General features: G+C 54.0%; 4 protein-coding genes across 4 annotated transcripts; 1 reads left to right on the top strand and 3 right to left on the bottom strand.

Annotated features, from left to right (window-relative positions):
* Nucleotides 1–206: 206 nt before the first annotated feature.
* Nucleotides 207–1,549, bottom strand: STEHIDRAFT_158462 (uncharacterized protein; the record flags this gene model as incomplete). The annotated part of the gene is made up of 2 exons (XM_007305866.1): nt 207–844; nt 904–1,549. The coding sequence occupies 2 exons, from the start codon at nt 1,547–1,549 to the stop codon at nt 207–209; spliced, it is 1,284 nt and encodes a 427-aa protein (XP_007305928.1).
* A 612-nt stretch (nt 1,550–2,161) lies between these two features.
* On the bottom strand, nt 2,162–4,237 carry STEHIDRAFT_112313 (uncharacterized protein; the record flags this gene model as incomplete). The annotated part of the gene is made up of 2 exons (XM_007305865.1): nt 2,162–2,382; nt 2,845–4,237. 2 exons carry the CDS (start codon nt 4,235–4,237, stop codon nt 2,162–2,164), a joined length of 1,614 nt encoding a protein of 537 aa, XP_007305927.1.
* A 633-nt stretch (nt 4,238–4,870) lies between these two features.
* STEHIDRAFT_81423 (Pkinase-domain-containing protein) lies at nt 4,871–10,790 on the bottom strand. Its single transcript, XM_007305740.1, has 6 exons — nt 10,115–10,790; nt 9,687–10,032; nt 8,613–8,915; nt 6,143–8,480; nt 5,408–6,071; nt 4,871–5,347 (listed from the first exon to the last, which is right to left on the bottom strand). Exons 1-6 carry the CDS (start codon nt 10,712–10,714, stop codon nt 5,243–5,245), a joined length of 4,356 nt encoding a protein of 1,451 aa, XP_007305802.1. The 5' UTR covers nt 10,715–10,790; the 3' UTR covers nt 4,871–5,242.
* Nucleotides 10,791–12,973: 2,183 nt separating this feature from the next.
* STEHIDRAFT_112311 (uncharacterized protein) lies at nt 12,974–14,302 on the top strand (the record flags this gene model as incomplete). Its single annotated transcript, XM_007305864.1, has 2 exons — nt 12,974–13,384; nt 14,024–14,302. The coding sequence occupies 2 exons, from the start codon at nt 12,974–12,976 to the stop codon at nt 14,300–14,302; spliced, it is 690 nt and encodes a 229-aa protein (XP_007305926.1).
* Nucleotides 14,303–14,464: the final 162 nt, after the last annotated feature.

Genomic DNA, 14,464 nt, shown 5'->3' with positions numbered 1-14,464 from the left:
GGCACAGACAGGCAGCAGCATGTAAGTAATAAGTAAGCACTCAATTGTTGCCATTCACTAACGTGCTGATATTTTGTATCTCGAACGAACAAGGACGTAATAGCTATAGTGATCGTATTGAAAGCCCAATACAACGTAGTACATGTACAGACAAGGCGAGACTAAGGGAAAAATGGTTCAGGGAGCTCAACGCAATGTAACGAAGCTTATGTGGACGTGGAATCCTCGTCGCCACACACAGCCCTTTCAGGAAACTCCACCTCTGGCTCCGATACCTTCATGAAAGCCTCGAACTCGAAAAAATCACCTTCGATGGGGCCATACCGTGTTTCTTGCATACCTCGGTGAAAGATGTTAATCATCATGCTCCTGAGGACGGGGGCGATCCAGCATTTCTTCAGAGATTTCATAGAGGTGGTGATGTGTTCGAGATTTTTGCCGATTTTTGTGCACAAGAACATAGACTTTGCATCCCGGATAGCCTCCCAGTAGTTCCCTGCAGTCCAAGTCTGAATCCTCTCTGGTAGTTCGTCCAACCTCACCTCATCGCCGTCGAAACCCAACACAAAAGCGCACCACAGCAGGATCCAGGCAAACGACTCGAGATCGTAGCAGTACTGATACTGAACAGATCCATCGGGGTTGTCGAGGAGGTCCATGGCCATATACACGGCAGTACCGATACGCTGTTCGGATGTCCTTGACGAAGGTCTGGCCTCCGGAGCTGCTAGGTCCCAATCGTTGAGTACTCCGATGACACGGCCACTACAACGGAAGAACATGATGTTGCTGACGCTCAAGTCGCGATGAAGAATCCCTGTCTTCCTATAGATAACGTAGTGTACTACGAAGGCATCCAGCTTATGAGAATCAGAAACGAAGGGCCAACGCGAACGGACTCACATTTAACAACGTCCTTGAAGACGGTCTTGAACTCCTCTGCGTCCTTGACCTGATTTAGAGGCGAGTATCGCGAGCACACCAAGACACGAAGGACACGATCCAGCGTCCGATCCACCCTCAACGCCTCTCGAAACTTCGCCTCTCCTTCTGAACAAGTCCCATCCCGTCGATCCTCCTCCACAAGAGCCACGATCTTCTTCCTAGGCAAACCAAGCTCGTCGCTCCGAAGACTCATAGAGCACTTGAGATCAGTGACGTGTTTGCTCCAGTCCGTAGGTATTTTTCTCTGGATGAGACGTAGCGTGATATCCTCCGGCAATTGATTTGAGGGCTGCCAACTAATTTTGGCGACCAGACGTTCGTCAATCGAGGAGCAGCCAGGTTGAACGGGGTCTTGAGAGCGCGGGTAGGTGAGCGGAACGACGAGCGTGCCGCGGTCGAGGAGGCCACCCTTCTGTGCATAAAGGGGAGGGCCAGCGATCGAGGAACACCAGGCATGTGAAGAAGTGCCAATGAGAGAGGAGCTGGGTGGAGGAGATTCGTGCCGAACTGCACGGGCATCTGGTGTTGGCTCTGGCGACGGAGGGACTCGCTTTAGACAAGGCTCGTCGCTCGGAAGGTCTAGATCCGAGGCGGGGAGATTCATTGTAGACTAGTATTTTGCAGCGACTCGAACTTTGTCTGAGAGTGCAGAGTGGATCCAGATTGTTGTGCAGACGGTAGTCGGGATTCGACCAAGGTTCGGCTTGAGTAACGAATTCTAACGTCGATGAAGACAGCGTCTCAGGCAGACGAAGGCAGACGAGAGCCTCGTTGAGATCGAGAGCTAGAGCTTGATTTGTAACTGTTATCAGACGATTGAGCGAGAGATGCGCAATCAATGCGAACAAAGAACATGCACGAAGGCGAGAACAAAAAGCGTGTCACGAGCGGCTGGCCCCGGCCCGGATGTTGAACAAAATTTCGAGCGGAGTCGGAAAGTGCCACCGCTGACGCCGCACGTGCCACACGGACACCAGCTGGGCCACAATGCCACCTTCGATCTGCTGTGTGCTCTTTTCTTTTCCCCGCTGTCTTTGATGAGACCGCAATGAAAAGAATAAAGATTAGTATTTGGTATAGTATCGCGTCAGTTACACGTCGTGAAGAACATATATTTACATGATCCAGCAAATTAACACGAGAGAAGTATTGAACGGATAAGTAGAAGACAACATACAGTTGGCACCAAAGAAGGAAGAAACTGCCAACGCCCTCATCAGTCCACCCATACGGCCTCCTCTGGGTTCGGTACATCTGGTTCCAATACCCTCATGAAAGTGGAGAACACGAAGAGATCATTTTCGACCAAGGGAGACCGGGGAGATCGTCTCTCCAAAAGGCGCCGCAGGATTGTATCGCGCATCCCCTTCATTATTGGGGAGATCAAGCTCGCGAGAAGACCTTTCATGCCTGCAGTAATGGTGTCTTTCGGTGGGTCTTCCGTGATAAACGAAAGTTTGACGCATCTGATCATCCGCCACTCTCCGTTGTCAGTCCATTTCTGAATGTCTTTTTCGCGCTCATTGAAGAGCACCTCGTTCCCGTTGAAGAGGGGCACGTATGCGCACCATATGAGAATCCAAGCAAATGATTCGAGGTCGTAGCAATAGAGGTGTGGGATGGAGCCATCGGGACTGTGGAGAAGATTGAGAGCCATGTAAGCGGCGGTACCCATGCGGTGAGAGGCAGTCGGCGGAGAGGCTCGGACCTCGGGACCCGCGAGGTCCCAGTCGTTGAGCACGCCGAAGACACGATCGTCACGGCGGATAAACATAACGTTGTTGACGCTCAAGTCTCGGTGGAGAATTCCAGTCGTCTTATAGATAACGTAGTGCACTGAAAATTCAACCCACCAAGTGAGTATCGCAAGAAGAAAACGGACAGGGCGGATACACACACCTTTCACGACATCCTTGAAGACCGTCACGAACTCGTCCGCATTCTTCACCTCTTGCAACGGCAAGTAACGCGTAGTGACTATAACGCGGAAGTCGCGCTCTTCGAAAGCATCATAGACCCCTTCGCACTCTTGTTCGAATCGCAGTTCTCTCCTGCATTTCGCCCACCTTTTCATCTGTGCAGCCTCTGAAACCTCCTCCTTCTTCTTCATACTCTCCGTAATATTCCCCATCAACTTCACCCTGGGCAGAGCCATCGCCTTCGCGGTCACCTGTTTGGAGCACTTGACGTCTGTGACATGGTTTCTCCAGCGATCTGGGATCGCCTTGCGGATGCAACGTATAATTCTCGCTTCAGCCGCACGACCCGAAGGTTGCCAGCTGAGTTTCGCAACCAGGAGTTCCTTGGGATCATAGTCGTCCGCATCTTTGGGAGGAGCAAGCGGATATACGACGGTGCCCCGTCCAGTAACACCAGGCTGGGCGTAGATTGGTCTTCCAGTAATCGCAAAGCTGGTTGTGAGAGAGGAGTGTGGCACCGAAGGAGGAGAAGTATCGTTTATCGAAGGAGGGGAGCTGTTGCTCGTCGGGGCAGGAGACGCGTCATCTACCGAGGGAGGGGCCGTGGCCTTCGTCGAGGAATGGGCGGGCTCGGTCTCGAAAGGCCAGCTCGAGGAAACTTGGAGACCGTGGTCCACACAAAGAACGGTATCATTACAATCGAACAGAAGAGCCTCGTACGAGGACGGGTAATCATAGAGGAATCGAATCTGAGCGAAGAAATCCTGCTCGCGAAGTTTGTCTTGTGCTTCAGGCCATAGATACGCGTCGATGAAGGGAGGTAACTCGAAGGCGTTGCGGTTAGCGTAATCTACCATCAGCTGAAAGCTCAACTTATTGAACCCGGAATGAACGATAGCGACAGCGAGATAAAGGAGTATCTGCCGTCTTCCCCGGTCACAAAAAAACCTACGAGAGCGCATGACCCCCATGCGATCAAACTGCCACAGTGAGACTACATCGCCTTGAATTAAAACACGAGTAAAACCACGATATAGACCGCTTCGCATGAATTCCGTGGAATAATCAGCAGGATCCCCCTCTGCCTTGATGAAATCACTCTTTAAACCATGCATAGCAGGTCCACTCCGATGGTGAAGAAGGATCATAGGCGCCGAATCACGAGCAGCCTCATCCTCGACGATGCTGGCCATCTTAGAACGTTTGGGATCGTGCTCGTCAGTGGAATCTCCGGATGGACGTTTGTTTGTAGCGGGATTCGGGGCCGAGTGAGCAAAGTCGTTCGTAGTAGACACTTTGGTGGTCCGATCCGTGGAGTTTAGCTGGCTGGATGGCTGTTCGTCAAGTGTGTCTGAGCTAGCGGTGCGCTTCATGACAGAGTGACGAAATCGATTCCAATCTGCGGTAGAGTAGTGGCCTTTGAATGGACAAGATTTGTACTGCCGTCGATGGAGACAATGTTGGACGTGAATGGGCCTGGGCCAGTAAAGAGCAAGTAAAGAGCAAGATCGATGGGATAAGCTTCTTCGTGAAACGATCGAGCACAGATGTAGAGATGATCGCAGCTGGTGACCGACGAGCGTCGAATGTTGGCTGAACAAAGCGTTGTGTCAGGGTTGTGTCACGGTTGGATTTCGGATCTCCCCGGGCCGTCTGACTCGCTTATGCGGAGTTCAAACTGCCACGCCACAACTTGAGATCCCGACGCTAGACGACTGGTAAGTTACAAGTTCAAACAAGAGCCCCACAATAATTCCACTGGAGGGATGCTTGAAATAATTCTCAGTCACATCACACAGAGGGACACGCAGCAGCGAAGCAAACGAGCAGACCGAATCGTTGTTTGGCATAATACTTAAAAAGCAAACTAATGTGTATACTGGTAGCGCATGTGGGGGCCAAAGGGCAAAGAACAAGGGAACAGAGGGCGCACGTAAATGAAGACCCATATACATCAGACACGAAGACTGAGCCAAAAAAAAAAGATGGAAACAGAGGCAGAGGAGCAGAAACAGAGGTGGAACGAGGGTGTAGGAAAACGAAGTGAGAAGAAAGAAGAAAGAAAAGAGAGAGCGAAGAACAGAAAGAGAGGGGAATACTAGTAAGTCAGGATCCTAAGCTGAGTTGGTGGTATGTACTATACGTTGTTTGTGTTGCCGTCAGAGAGCACGAGAGTGAGAGTGAAAGAGACGAGTTATAATATCGCAGTAACGGGTAGGCAGAAGAGAGAGGGGAATAAACAAAGATCAGGAGAGGACGAGATGGAAGGAATGAGAGACCGTAGACGCAGACGCACGATTGACAAAGAGGAGAATAAAAAGGTAATGTAGATTTATATTTGGGAGCACAAACGGGGAAGCGAAGATAGGGAGCGTTCGTCATAGTTTCAATTCGGTGAGTACCCGACGAGCCAGCATTTGGTACTGCCACCCGTCACCACTTGCTCGTCGGAACTGGATACCGTGTAATGGCAGCCAAGGGACCTGGATGAAATGACCAAACATTCAGTAAAAGTGCGACACGAGGCGTAGAAGGAAACGCACCTTGACGATATTAATTTCAAACCTAACGGACAAGGTATTCTCACCCATATGCTCGAACAACTCCCTGTTCACCTCGCCCGTAGGCATAAACAACGACGGCGTCGGAGTCGACGCCATATCGCGTGGTATAGGCGGGAGAGTCTTAATCGCAGCCGGCGACTGCGACCGCGGGATATCGTCCGGCAGACCGGTTGACGTCGTCGCCGCATCGTCCATAGTTGCCCTTCTCTGCTGATGCTGGGATGGCTCGTCGCCAGTGACTGTATGCGTAGTGGACGAGACATTGAAGAACGACGATGAGCCGCTACTCGGCGTCTGTGTGAAGGTTGTCCCACCTGATGGTCGACCGGGAAGCTCCTTCTCCCTCTGCGAGCCACCGTCCTTATCCTTCCTTCCCACCCCGAACGACAGCTTTGACGCCTTGCGAACGACGGACTTGGCTGGACTGGATTCGGTCGAGCCGCCCGAGCCTTGTTTGCGATGGCGTCCTCGTACTGTAGGCGTGGCACTTGGATCCGGCTGCACGGACGAGATGTCGATGGAAGGTAGATGGATGCACTCGAAGCCCGTCTTCGTCTCGCGGTACTGGACCTGCATCCGATCCAATACTCGCCGTATGTCTGACTTGATCGCAGACGGTGGCTTCGTGGAAGTCGTCGCCACACTACGCCACACCGTTCCGTTAGACCTCAACTCACAAACACTCAACCTCAAAAAAAGACGACTTGAACGCACCTGAACAATCCCTTCAAGAACACAGGCTTGAAGTCCTTCTCCGTCCCGCTCCTGTCGTCTTCATCATGCCCATTCATCCTCCCCTGCTCATTCGCCTCCATCTCATCCTCATCCTCATCCCCCGGCTCCTCCTCATCCGTCCTCCCAAACCTCCCCGCCGGCCCCCGTCCGCTAAACGTCCCATTCCCCGTCGACGGTCTCCTATGTCTCCCCATCGTCCCCCCAGGCAAGATCGACGCCCCCGTGCTGCTCCTCCTCTCGTGCCTCGTCGCCCTCGCCGCAGGGTCCAATATCGTCGCCGCCCTCCTATGCGTATGTCCGCCCGATATCGTCTGACTATGTCCCAGCCCCGCCGTCGCCTGCAGATGCCCCGTCGCCGTCCCGCTATTATTAGTGCTCATACTCGAGCTTCTCCTGATATCTCCTGCCTCCTTCTTCAGCTTCTCGACCGGCGTCGCTGGCGTCTCCGACACCACGGGGACGGCGGAGCCCATTTGCGCATGCTTCTCGTTCATATTCAGGTTCTGGGCCTCCGTCCCATTCGTCGTCACCGGCGTCTCCGCGAGATTCGTCCTCTCCTTCTCCCCAGCCCTCATGGCCTCCTCCCTCCTCTCCGCCCCACCCTCCACCTCCGTCGAAGGCCTGGGCGATCCCGCCCCAAACCCTCCCAGAATGCTCGTCCGCCTCCCAGGCTGATGATGCCCTTTACCCTCCCTCACACTCCCGCCTCCCGCACCGCCGCCCCCACCCCCAACGAGCAAGCTCCCAAACTTCCTCACCAGCGTCGCTCCCGCACTCGGCGTCTGTGGTGGTGCAACAGGCGACGAAGGCGAAGCGGGCACGATCGTCACATCCGGCCTCGTCGTCGCCGAATCCGAGTTCCTTCTCGGCTGCTGTGGTTCAGCCATCTCCGCCTGTTCCAACTCCTCCTTCTCCCCCCTCTCCTGCACCTGACTCAACACCGGCGCATCCCGACTCGGCAACATCTTCTCCGCGAACGACGTCAGCTCCGGCCCCGCCGTCCTCGGCACCTCCTGTCCGTCCATCATCAACTTCCCATGCTCGTTCGCCACCGCTGGTTGCCCACCATGTCCACCCCCACCAAACATACCCGTCCATCCCCTGGCGATAGTAGGCACCGTCGGTCTCTGGGACAGACTATGACTCCTCCTATGCGTACTCGCAGGCGGCGCCCTCGGCATCGCCGTCTTCGGCACATTCTGCCCCTGCCCTCCTCCCGGCGCGCCCATCCCACCCGCACCCGCACCCGCACCCGCACCATTCCCTGCCGGAACGGGCAACCCCGCATCGCGCGCCCTCGGCTGTGGAGCGTTCGCGTGCTGGAACGAATTCGCGGTGGGCGACGGCGACGCGAGCGTCGAAGGCTGATCATACGACATGCCCGAATAATGCGACGTTTCTGGCGCTGGAAGTCTAGGGAGGGCCATACTATAGTCCGGTTTACCCGTCTGTTTCGCGGGGGAGGGCGCGGTGAGCTGGATGCTTGGTTTTCCGGTAACAGTGGGTGTGGGCGAGGTGGTGGAAGAGGCAACGGCGGTGGCAGAGTCGTCGTTGGTGGTGGGGAGGACGGTGGGGTTGAGAGAGAGCTGGGAGGACGCGAAGTGTCCTGGTCCGTACACTCTATCGCGCTCGAGCTTCTCCCTGGCGAGGTAATACATCGACACGAGCGGATGATATCCCCTCGTCGGATCCGGCGGTTCCCTCATATCCGAGAGCGAAGAGTGGGAGAGGTGACTCGCGCTCGCGTGTGGGCTCTGCGCGAACGGCGAGGAAGGTGGCGACGAAGACGGCGAGAACAGTTTCCGGCGATAAAAATCGAACCCGGAGAACCTATTCTTCTTCTTCTGCGTCGCGGACGCGGACGGCGACGAAGGCGTGAGCGGGGCGTCCACCATCATCCTACTCCCACTATGATCCGGGTGACTCGTCCCATTCGTCCCCGCTCCGCCCAATCCACCGCTGATCCCTCCCCCATCATACGACGAGATCGCCAGACTGGAGTTACTGAGCGACTCCCCCCAATGCCTCCCGTTCTTCTTCCGCTCCCAGTACTGCACCGCGCGTATATAGGCCTCCGAGTCCAATATCTCCGTCAACTTATGTTCGATCTCTTCTTCCGTCCCGAACTCGAACCCTGCCATGCCGCGGATGACCTGTCGGTCGAGCTCGTCGGAGCGGAGGGGTTCGCGTCGGAGGAGGTGCGCCTCGGGGGGCCCGTTGAAGCCGCGGGTCATCCAGGGGTGATTGAGGACTTCGGTCAGTTGGGCGCGGGCGGACGGGTTCGTGACGAGCATTCGGGAGAGGATATGTTTGCACTCTACGATTTCGTGCGTCCCAAATCCGACGTCACAAAATCAAGATCAACAAACAGGCCACCGCGAAGAGAAGACCAGAAAAAAACCGCACGAAAGGTATGTGAAAAAGAAAAAAAAGGATGAAAAGCACTCACCGGCACTTAACCAAACCGGATACTCCACCAGGCCTCTCTTGATCTTCGCATGCAGAGCCGGCATGCTCTGATCGTCAAACGGCACCTTCCCACAAACCAACACATAAAGCACGACGCCGAAACTCCACACATCGACCTCCGGGCCCGTGTACACCTTCGCGTTCAGGAGCTCGGGCGCGGCGAAGTAGAGCGAGCCGCAGAAGGTGGAGAGGTGCGCGATGGGGTCGAAGAGGTTGGAGAGACCAAAGTCGATGATTTTGATGTTGCCGGACTGGGAGATGAGGATGTTCTCGATTTTGAGGTCTAGAGGACGGGGTAGGGAGAAGAAGATGGGTGGGGATGAATATTATTGGTGGTAGAGGGAGGGGACGAGCCCGAATGGTTCGAGGAGTGGAACAAGACAGAGGACGTGAAAAGTCCGAATAGGTAAATACAGCATATTGGAAAAGTGACGATTGAGTGCCTCAAACACTGAAGCCAGAACCTCGACGAAGAGACTATCCGCAAACTCATGCAAGATCCACACAAAACATGGATACGAGGGTACAGCGAACAGGTACCTCCATGACGTCTGAACCAAAACCCGAATCAAATCGGCCATATAGGCCCGATAGCGATACCCCAGACCTACCAGCCATCATCATACGCATCATCGATATTTGAGAATCGGGTACACGTACAAGTCGCCAGGGCAAATTGCCCAATATCCATTTTCTGCTCTGCACACATGTACAGCCTCCAAAGACTTTTCTGCTCCAATCAATGGCTATTTCTGCTCTCAGCATCTCGTAAGGCAGCATGCTGATATATCAAGCCAACCGAACGTGCGCAGTGGGCTTTGAACGCTATCACGGGAAAGTGAATGTGGGAGGCCGCCACGCCACGCCACCTTCCACATTCGCGTCGAGTGTGCATAGCCATGTTCGCCGGGGTGGAGCGGGGTCAAGGGTGTGAACATACTCAGGAACTCGCATACGCGACCCACAGCCCGGCGAAAACGACGGAAATTTACGCACGAAATGACAGAATGCAGCAAAAGAAAAAAGAAAAAAGAAAAAAGAGCGAGAAACTCACCCCTATGCACGACATTATTCCTATGACAATACTCAAGCGCACTCCCTATCTGTCTCGCGAATTTTCGAGCGACCCGTTCGCGCAGCCGTCCATGGGAGATGATATAGTCGAGCATCTGTCCACCGCTCACATACTCGGACACCATGTAGTAGTGGTGCTGGTGGATGATCATCTCACGCATGCCGCATATGTAAGGGTGGTAAAGCAGTTGGGAAAGAGCGGCCTCCCGAATCGTTCGAGTCTCCTTGGAAGCATCTTTAGAGGCCTGCTTGGCCGCAGCCTCTGCGTTGGGGGCATTGGGATTCGGGGCGGCGGGGTTGACGCGTGGTAGGATCTTGACGGCGAGCTGGGAACGGGGATGAAGCATAGGAGAAGAGCAAGACTAAGCACGACCCGATACCGAGCACAACGCAGCGAAAAAGACGGACCTTCTCGCCAGTGATATTATGGTGGGCTAGCTTGACCTTGCCCATAGACCCAGCACCGAGCGTCTTGGTGAGGGTATAGTCGCCAAGGATGCGATTCGTCGTGCGGGGCTTTGAGGAGCCATCGGGGCGATGCCTGGAGCTGCCGCCGTTCTGAGCGCGCTCGTCTTGTACATGGTTCCTGCTTGAACGATCGCGATCCGAAGATGCGCCTGTCGAGCTGTTGTTGAACGCCTGAGGGGGCATCGAGGCCGGTCGTGGACGCTGCGAGGTCGAGGAGCGCGGGGTAGGAACCGGAAGCGGGTGCGGGCTGACCGGCGGCGTCTGCTCGGGGCGGTACAGTTGCTGCTGCTGCTGCTGCTGTTGCTGATGGTGCTGGAGGAGCGCTTGCTGCTGTTGCTGGTGATGACGAGCGAGGGAGGGCTGGCGGGAGACGGCGACGGGGGAGTGTTGGAGGACGTCGCGGTTTGCGACGGAGGGTTGTTGGATGGGAAGGTCAAACTCGTGGCCACCGACTATGCCGCCGTGCGAGGGTGTGATCGCCCCCGGTTCGACCTCCGCAGCGAGCTTGGTGGGATAATGCGAGGGCGCGTAGTCGACCATATACTACTAAACTCCGGCTTGCTCGTCGTCGTGCTCGTCGTGCTCGTGCTCTTTGTCGACGTCACGGACAGGAGATGGGATGCTGGCGGCCGTGGAGCGTCCAACGTCGCCTCCTTTCGTCCAAACGTCCTCCCAAACCACATTTCACACGCCCCCGTTCTATTCCCCCATCATTTACGCTATCCACCCTTCCTTTCTCTCCCACACGTCCCTTACCCGGCTTTACTCTGACTACCTTTGTCCTTGACGTAGACGAACTATGGCTAGCACGATCCTTGCCTTCTCGTACGTCTCACAAGGCAAGGCATATTCCGCAGGATAAGCTTCACACAGTGTTCCGTCTTGGCAACTCTTCCAAGTTATTCATAGCCTGACTTGCTCACTGGGGAAACGTCGACGTCTGCTCATCATCTCTTGCATAATGTGGCAACCGAGCGCCACCCGCCCACATAACCTACCCACATTCGAGGTGTGTTCTTCCTTTTGTGCCCAACGAACGTGGTGTCTGGCGCTCTCTTGGAGTGGGTCCAATTTTGCTGAGCATTGAGATGTATGGGTGTTACATTCCATTCATGGGATGGGCCACGGCCCATTGTATCTGCATCTCTTCTGACCAAGGTCATCCTTCATTTGCTCTGCATTTTCCGCTGCCTGCGTATTGTTTGACTAAACATCCGTGCTTACAAGGACACGGCCTCCATACTCACCTTGCCTCAATCTTAATATTAATCTCATGTTCTCATGTTCTATACTTAGAATTCCCACGATCGTGATTGGCGGGGACTTCGACGTCGGACGACAAGAGCGAGCCCTTTGTTCCACCTTCCATTCTAGTGCTACTTCGGCCGGACCACGGCGAATTGCGTCTCCGGGACATCTTCACTGTTCCGAAGCCTGAATCTGGCAGCGTCACTTCCAGGCTATCACCGCATCCCTTCAGGCTGGGATGTCGACCTAGCCAGCTCGAGATTGAACCCTTCGCCGCGACGAGACTCGACCGGTCACTAACATAGTACTTAACTTCGGCCTTCCGACGTGTGTATCAGCAATGTGATATTCTCTCTCAATACTCGTGTTTTTCGGAGTCCATGGCCAGTCGTGGCACAAATACCCATCATCGCTATGGGTGTCAATGAAGCTCACACGCTCTGAGTCTCGATATGTCCGATGGGCCATGGCGGCTTTTTTCACTCTCGTTGAGCCCGTGCGGTAACCTCAAAGTACTAGTATCGCTTGAGAATCGCAGGGATGTCGATGATGGGATTGATTTTATTTCGTTCTGTTCAGAACACTGGTCGTAGTTCATGATCAACCAGGGGGCGCACGACTTGACCGAGGGCCGTTCGCACAGCTTGATACGGGAAGAAGACGGGCCAAATATCCGCACGCCGAAGTTTTGCAGCAGTGAAGACTCGCTTATCCTCCGCTTTCACCTAACGGGACATTACACGTCGTCGACGGTGGACATTACACCTGATAAACACGATGAGTGCACCCCGGTCCATTATTTTCCGTTGAGTCGTTCGTGTCCTTGAACAATCATTTTACGCTCATGCTTGTCTCCGTTCTATTCTGAGCCGTTCATCCTGTTCGATCGCATGATCATCCCTCTCTTCTCCCATCATCTGCAAGTCGCCCATTCTCGGTCTGCTTCTCCCTCATACACGCTCTGAAGCTTTTCCATCTTTGCTGTCATATTTTATAGTAGTAAACTTTTGTGACGTCGAAGCGCACATCGAAGAAAGAGGCAAAAACCAATGAGCACCAGCGGTCGTCTTATTAAATAGGTCACGGTCTTCGTCCAAAGTACTTAGCCTACAATCGACCAAATTCTTTGGTTACCTTGAACATCTCCCGCCGCTATGGGTAAAAACAATTGCAAGAACGTTCGAAGTGCGCAATGTCACTGTGGCTTAACTGATGTCCGCGTCAGCGCCAAGTGGTGGCACTTTCCGACTCCGCTCGAAATTTGGGTTCAACATCTGTCATCCGGGCCGCCAGCCGATCGTGACACGCTTTTGTTCTTGCCTCCGCGCATGTTCTTTGTTCACTTTGATTGCACATCCCTTGCTTGATCTTCTGTAATAGTCTTGTCCATTGAAGTTCTCGAAGCCCGATCTCAACGGTCTACTCTCGTCTTGCGCAGACGCGGTCTTCATCGGCGTCCAAAATTTGTTGTTGAAGTCGAACTTTGACTGCCGTTTACACACAACGAACTGGAAGAACTCTGCACAGTCATCCCAAGCTCGCTAGTTTGCGATGAAGCGCCCCGCCGACTCGAAAATTCTTAATGATGATCCGTGTCTAAAGCGAGTCCCTCCGTGGCCAGAGCCATCACCACATGCTCGTGCAGTACGACACGAGTCTCCTCCACCCAACTCCTCTCTCACTGCCAATTCTTCTCCTCCCTGGTGTTTCCTGGTCACTGGTCCTCCCCTTTATGCACAGAAGGGTGGTTTTCTCAACCGCGGCACTATCGTCATCCCACTCGCCTACTCTCACCCCAATGACCCACAACCTGGCCCTGGATCCTCCTCGATTTCCGAACGCCTAGTCGCCAAAATGAGTTGGCAACTCTCGAACCGATTTGCGGAGGATATTACGCTACGTCTTACCCGGAAGAAAATCCCTACGCATTGGAGAAAACACGTTACCGATCTCATGTGCTCTGTGAGTCTTCGGTGCGACGAGTTGGGCTTACCTAGGAAGATGATCGTGGATCCGGTTAATGAGGTTCGGCAGGAAGGGACTGGCACAAATGGAGAGGCAAAGCTTCGTAAGGTGTTGAGGGTGGATCGGATGCAGGATCGTGTCTTTCGTGTCTTGGTGTGCTCGCGATATTCGCCTCTGAATCAGGTCAAGGATGCAGAGGAGTTCAAGACCGTGTTCAAGGACGTCGTCAAAGGTGCGTCCCATCGCGTTATCGCTTTGTTTCTGATTCTTATAAGCTGGATATTTCCTAGTCCACTACGTCATTTATAAGAAGACGGGATTTCTTCATCGCGACTTGAGCGTCAATAACATCATGTTCTTCCGTCGTAGCGATCGTGTTATCGGAGTGCTCAACGATTGGGACCTCGCAACTCCCGATGTCCGATCCTCTCCGCCGACTGCCTTTCACCGCACGGGTACCGCGTTTTCATGGCTCTCCATCTTCTCGACAGCCCCGATGGTTCAGTCCCACGCCTCTATTGCTACGACTTCGAGTCCTTTGCCTCGATTCTGATATGGTGTGCTTTCGTGTTCTGTTTCGACGGCGGCGAGGTGAGGTTCGACAAACGACCAGAGACGATTCAAACCTGGACTCAGGCTGCCAATTGGGCCGCTATCCGGAGCTCAAAGACTGATTTCTTGGCCACGCAACTCCCCAAGCTTCTCGAACATGTTACCACCCCTATGGAATCTCTGAAGGCATGCTGGATCGCCCCGGTCATCACGAACATGATGATTAACAACTTTCAGCGACTTGTGCAATGCGCGGATGGCCCCATCGAAGGCGATCTCTTCGAGTTCGAGACCTTCATGAAGGTATTGGAGCCAGAAATGAAGGTTGCTGAATTGGATGACGACGATTCCACGGCCGCATAGGTTTTGTTACTGCCTGAACCATTCTTCCCTTGGTCTCGCCTTATCTGTACATATACTACGTTGTATTGGGCTTTCAATGCGATCAGCAGAGCTTTTACGTCCTTGTTCGTTCGAGATACAAAATATCAGCACATTCGTGGATGGCAACAAGTGGGTGTTTCC

Source organism: Stereum hirsutum (genome assembly GCF_000264905.1).
Source record: "Stereum hirsutum FP-91666 SS1 unplaced genomic scaffold STEHIscaffold_10, whole genome shotgun sequence".
Classification (NCBI taxonomy): Eukaryota; Fungi; Basidiomycota; class Agaricomycetes; order Russulales; family Stereaceae; genus Stereum; species Stereum hirsutum.
Note: the sequence above shows the minus strand (reverse complement) of the source record. Positions and strands in the feature narration are given on the sequence as shown.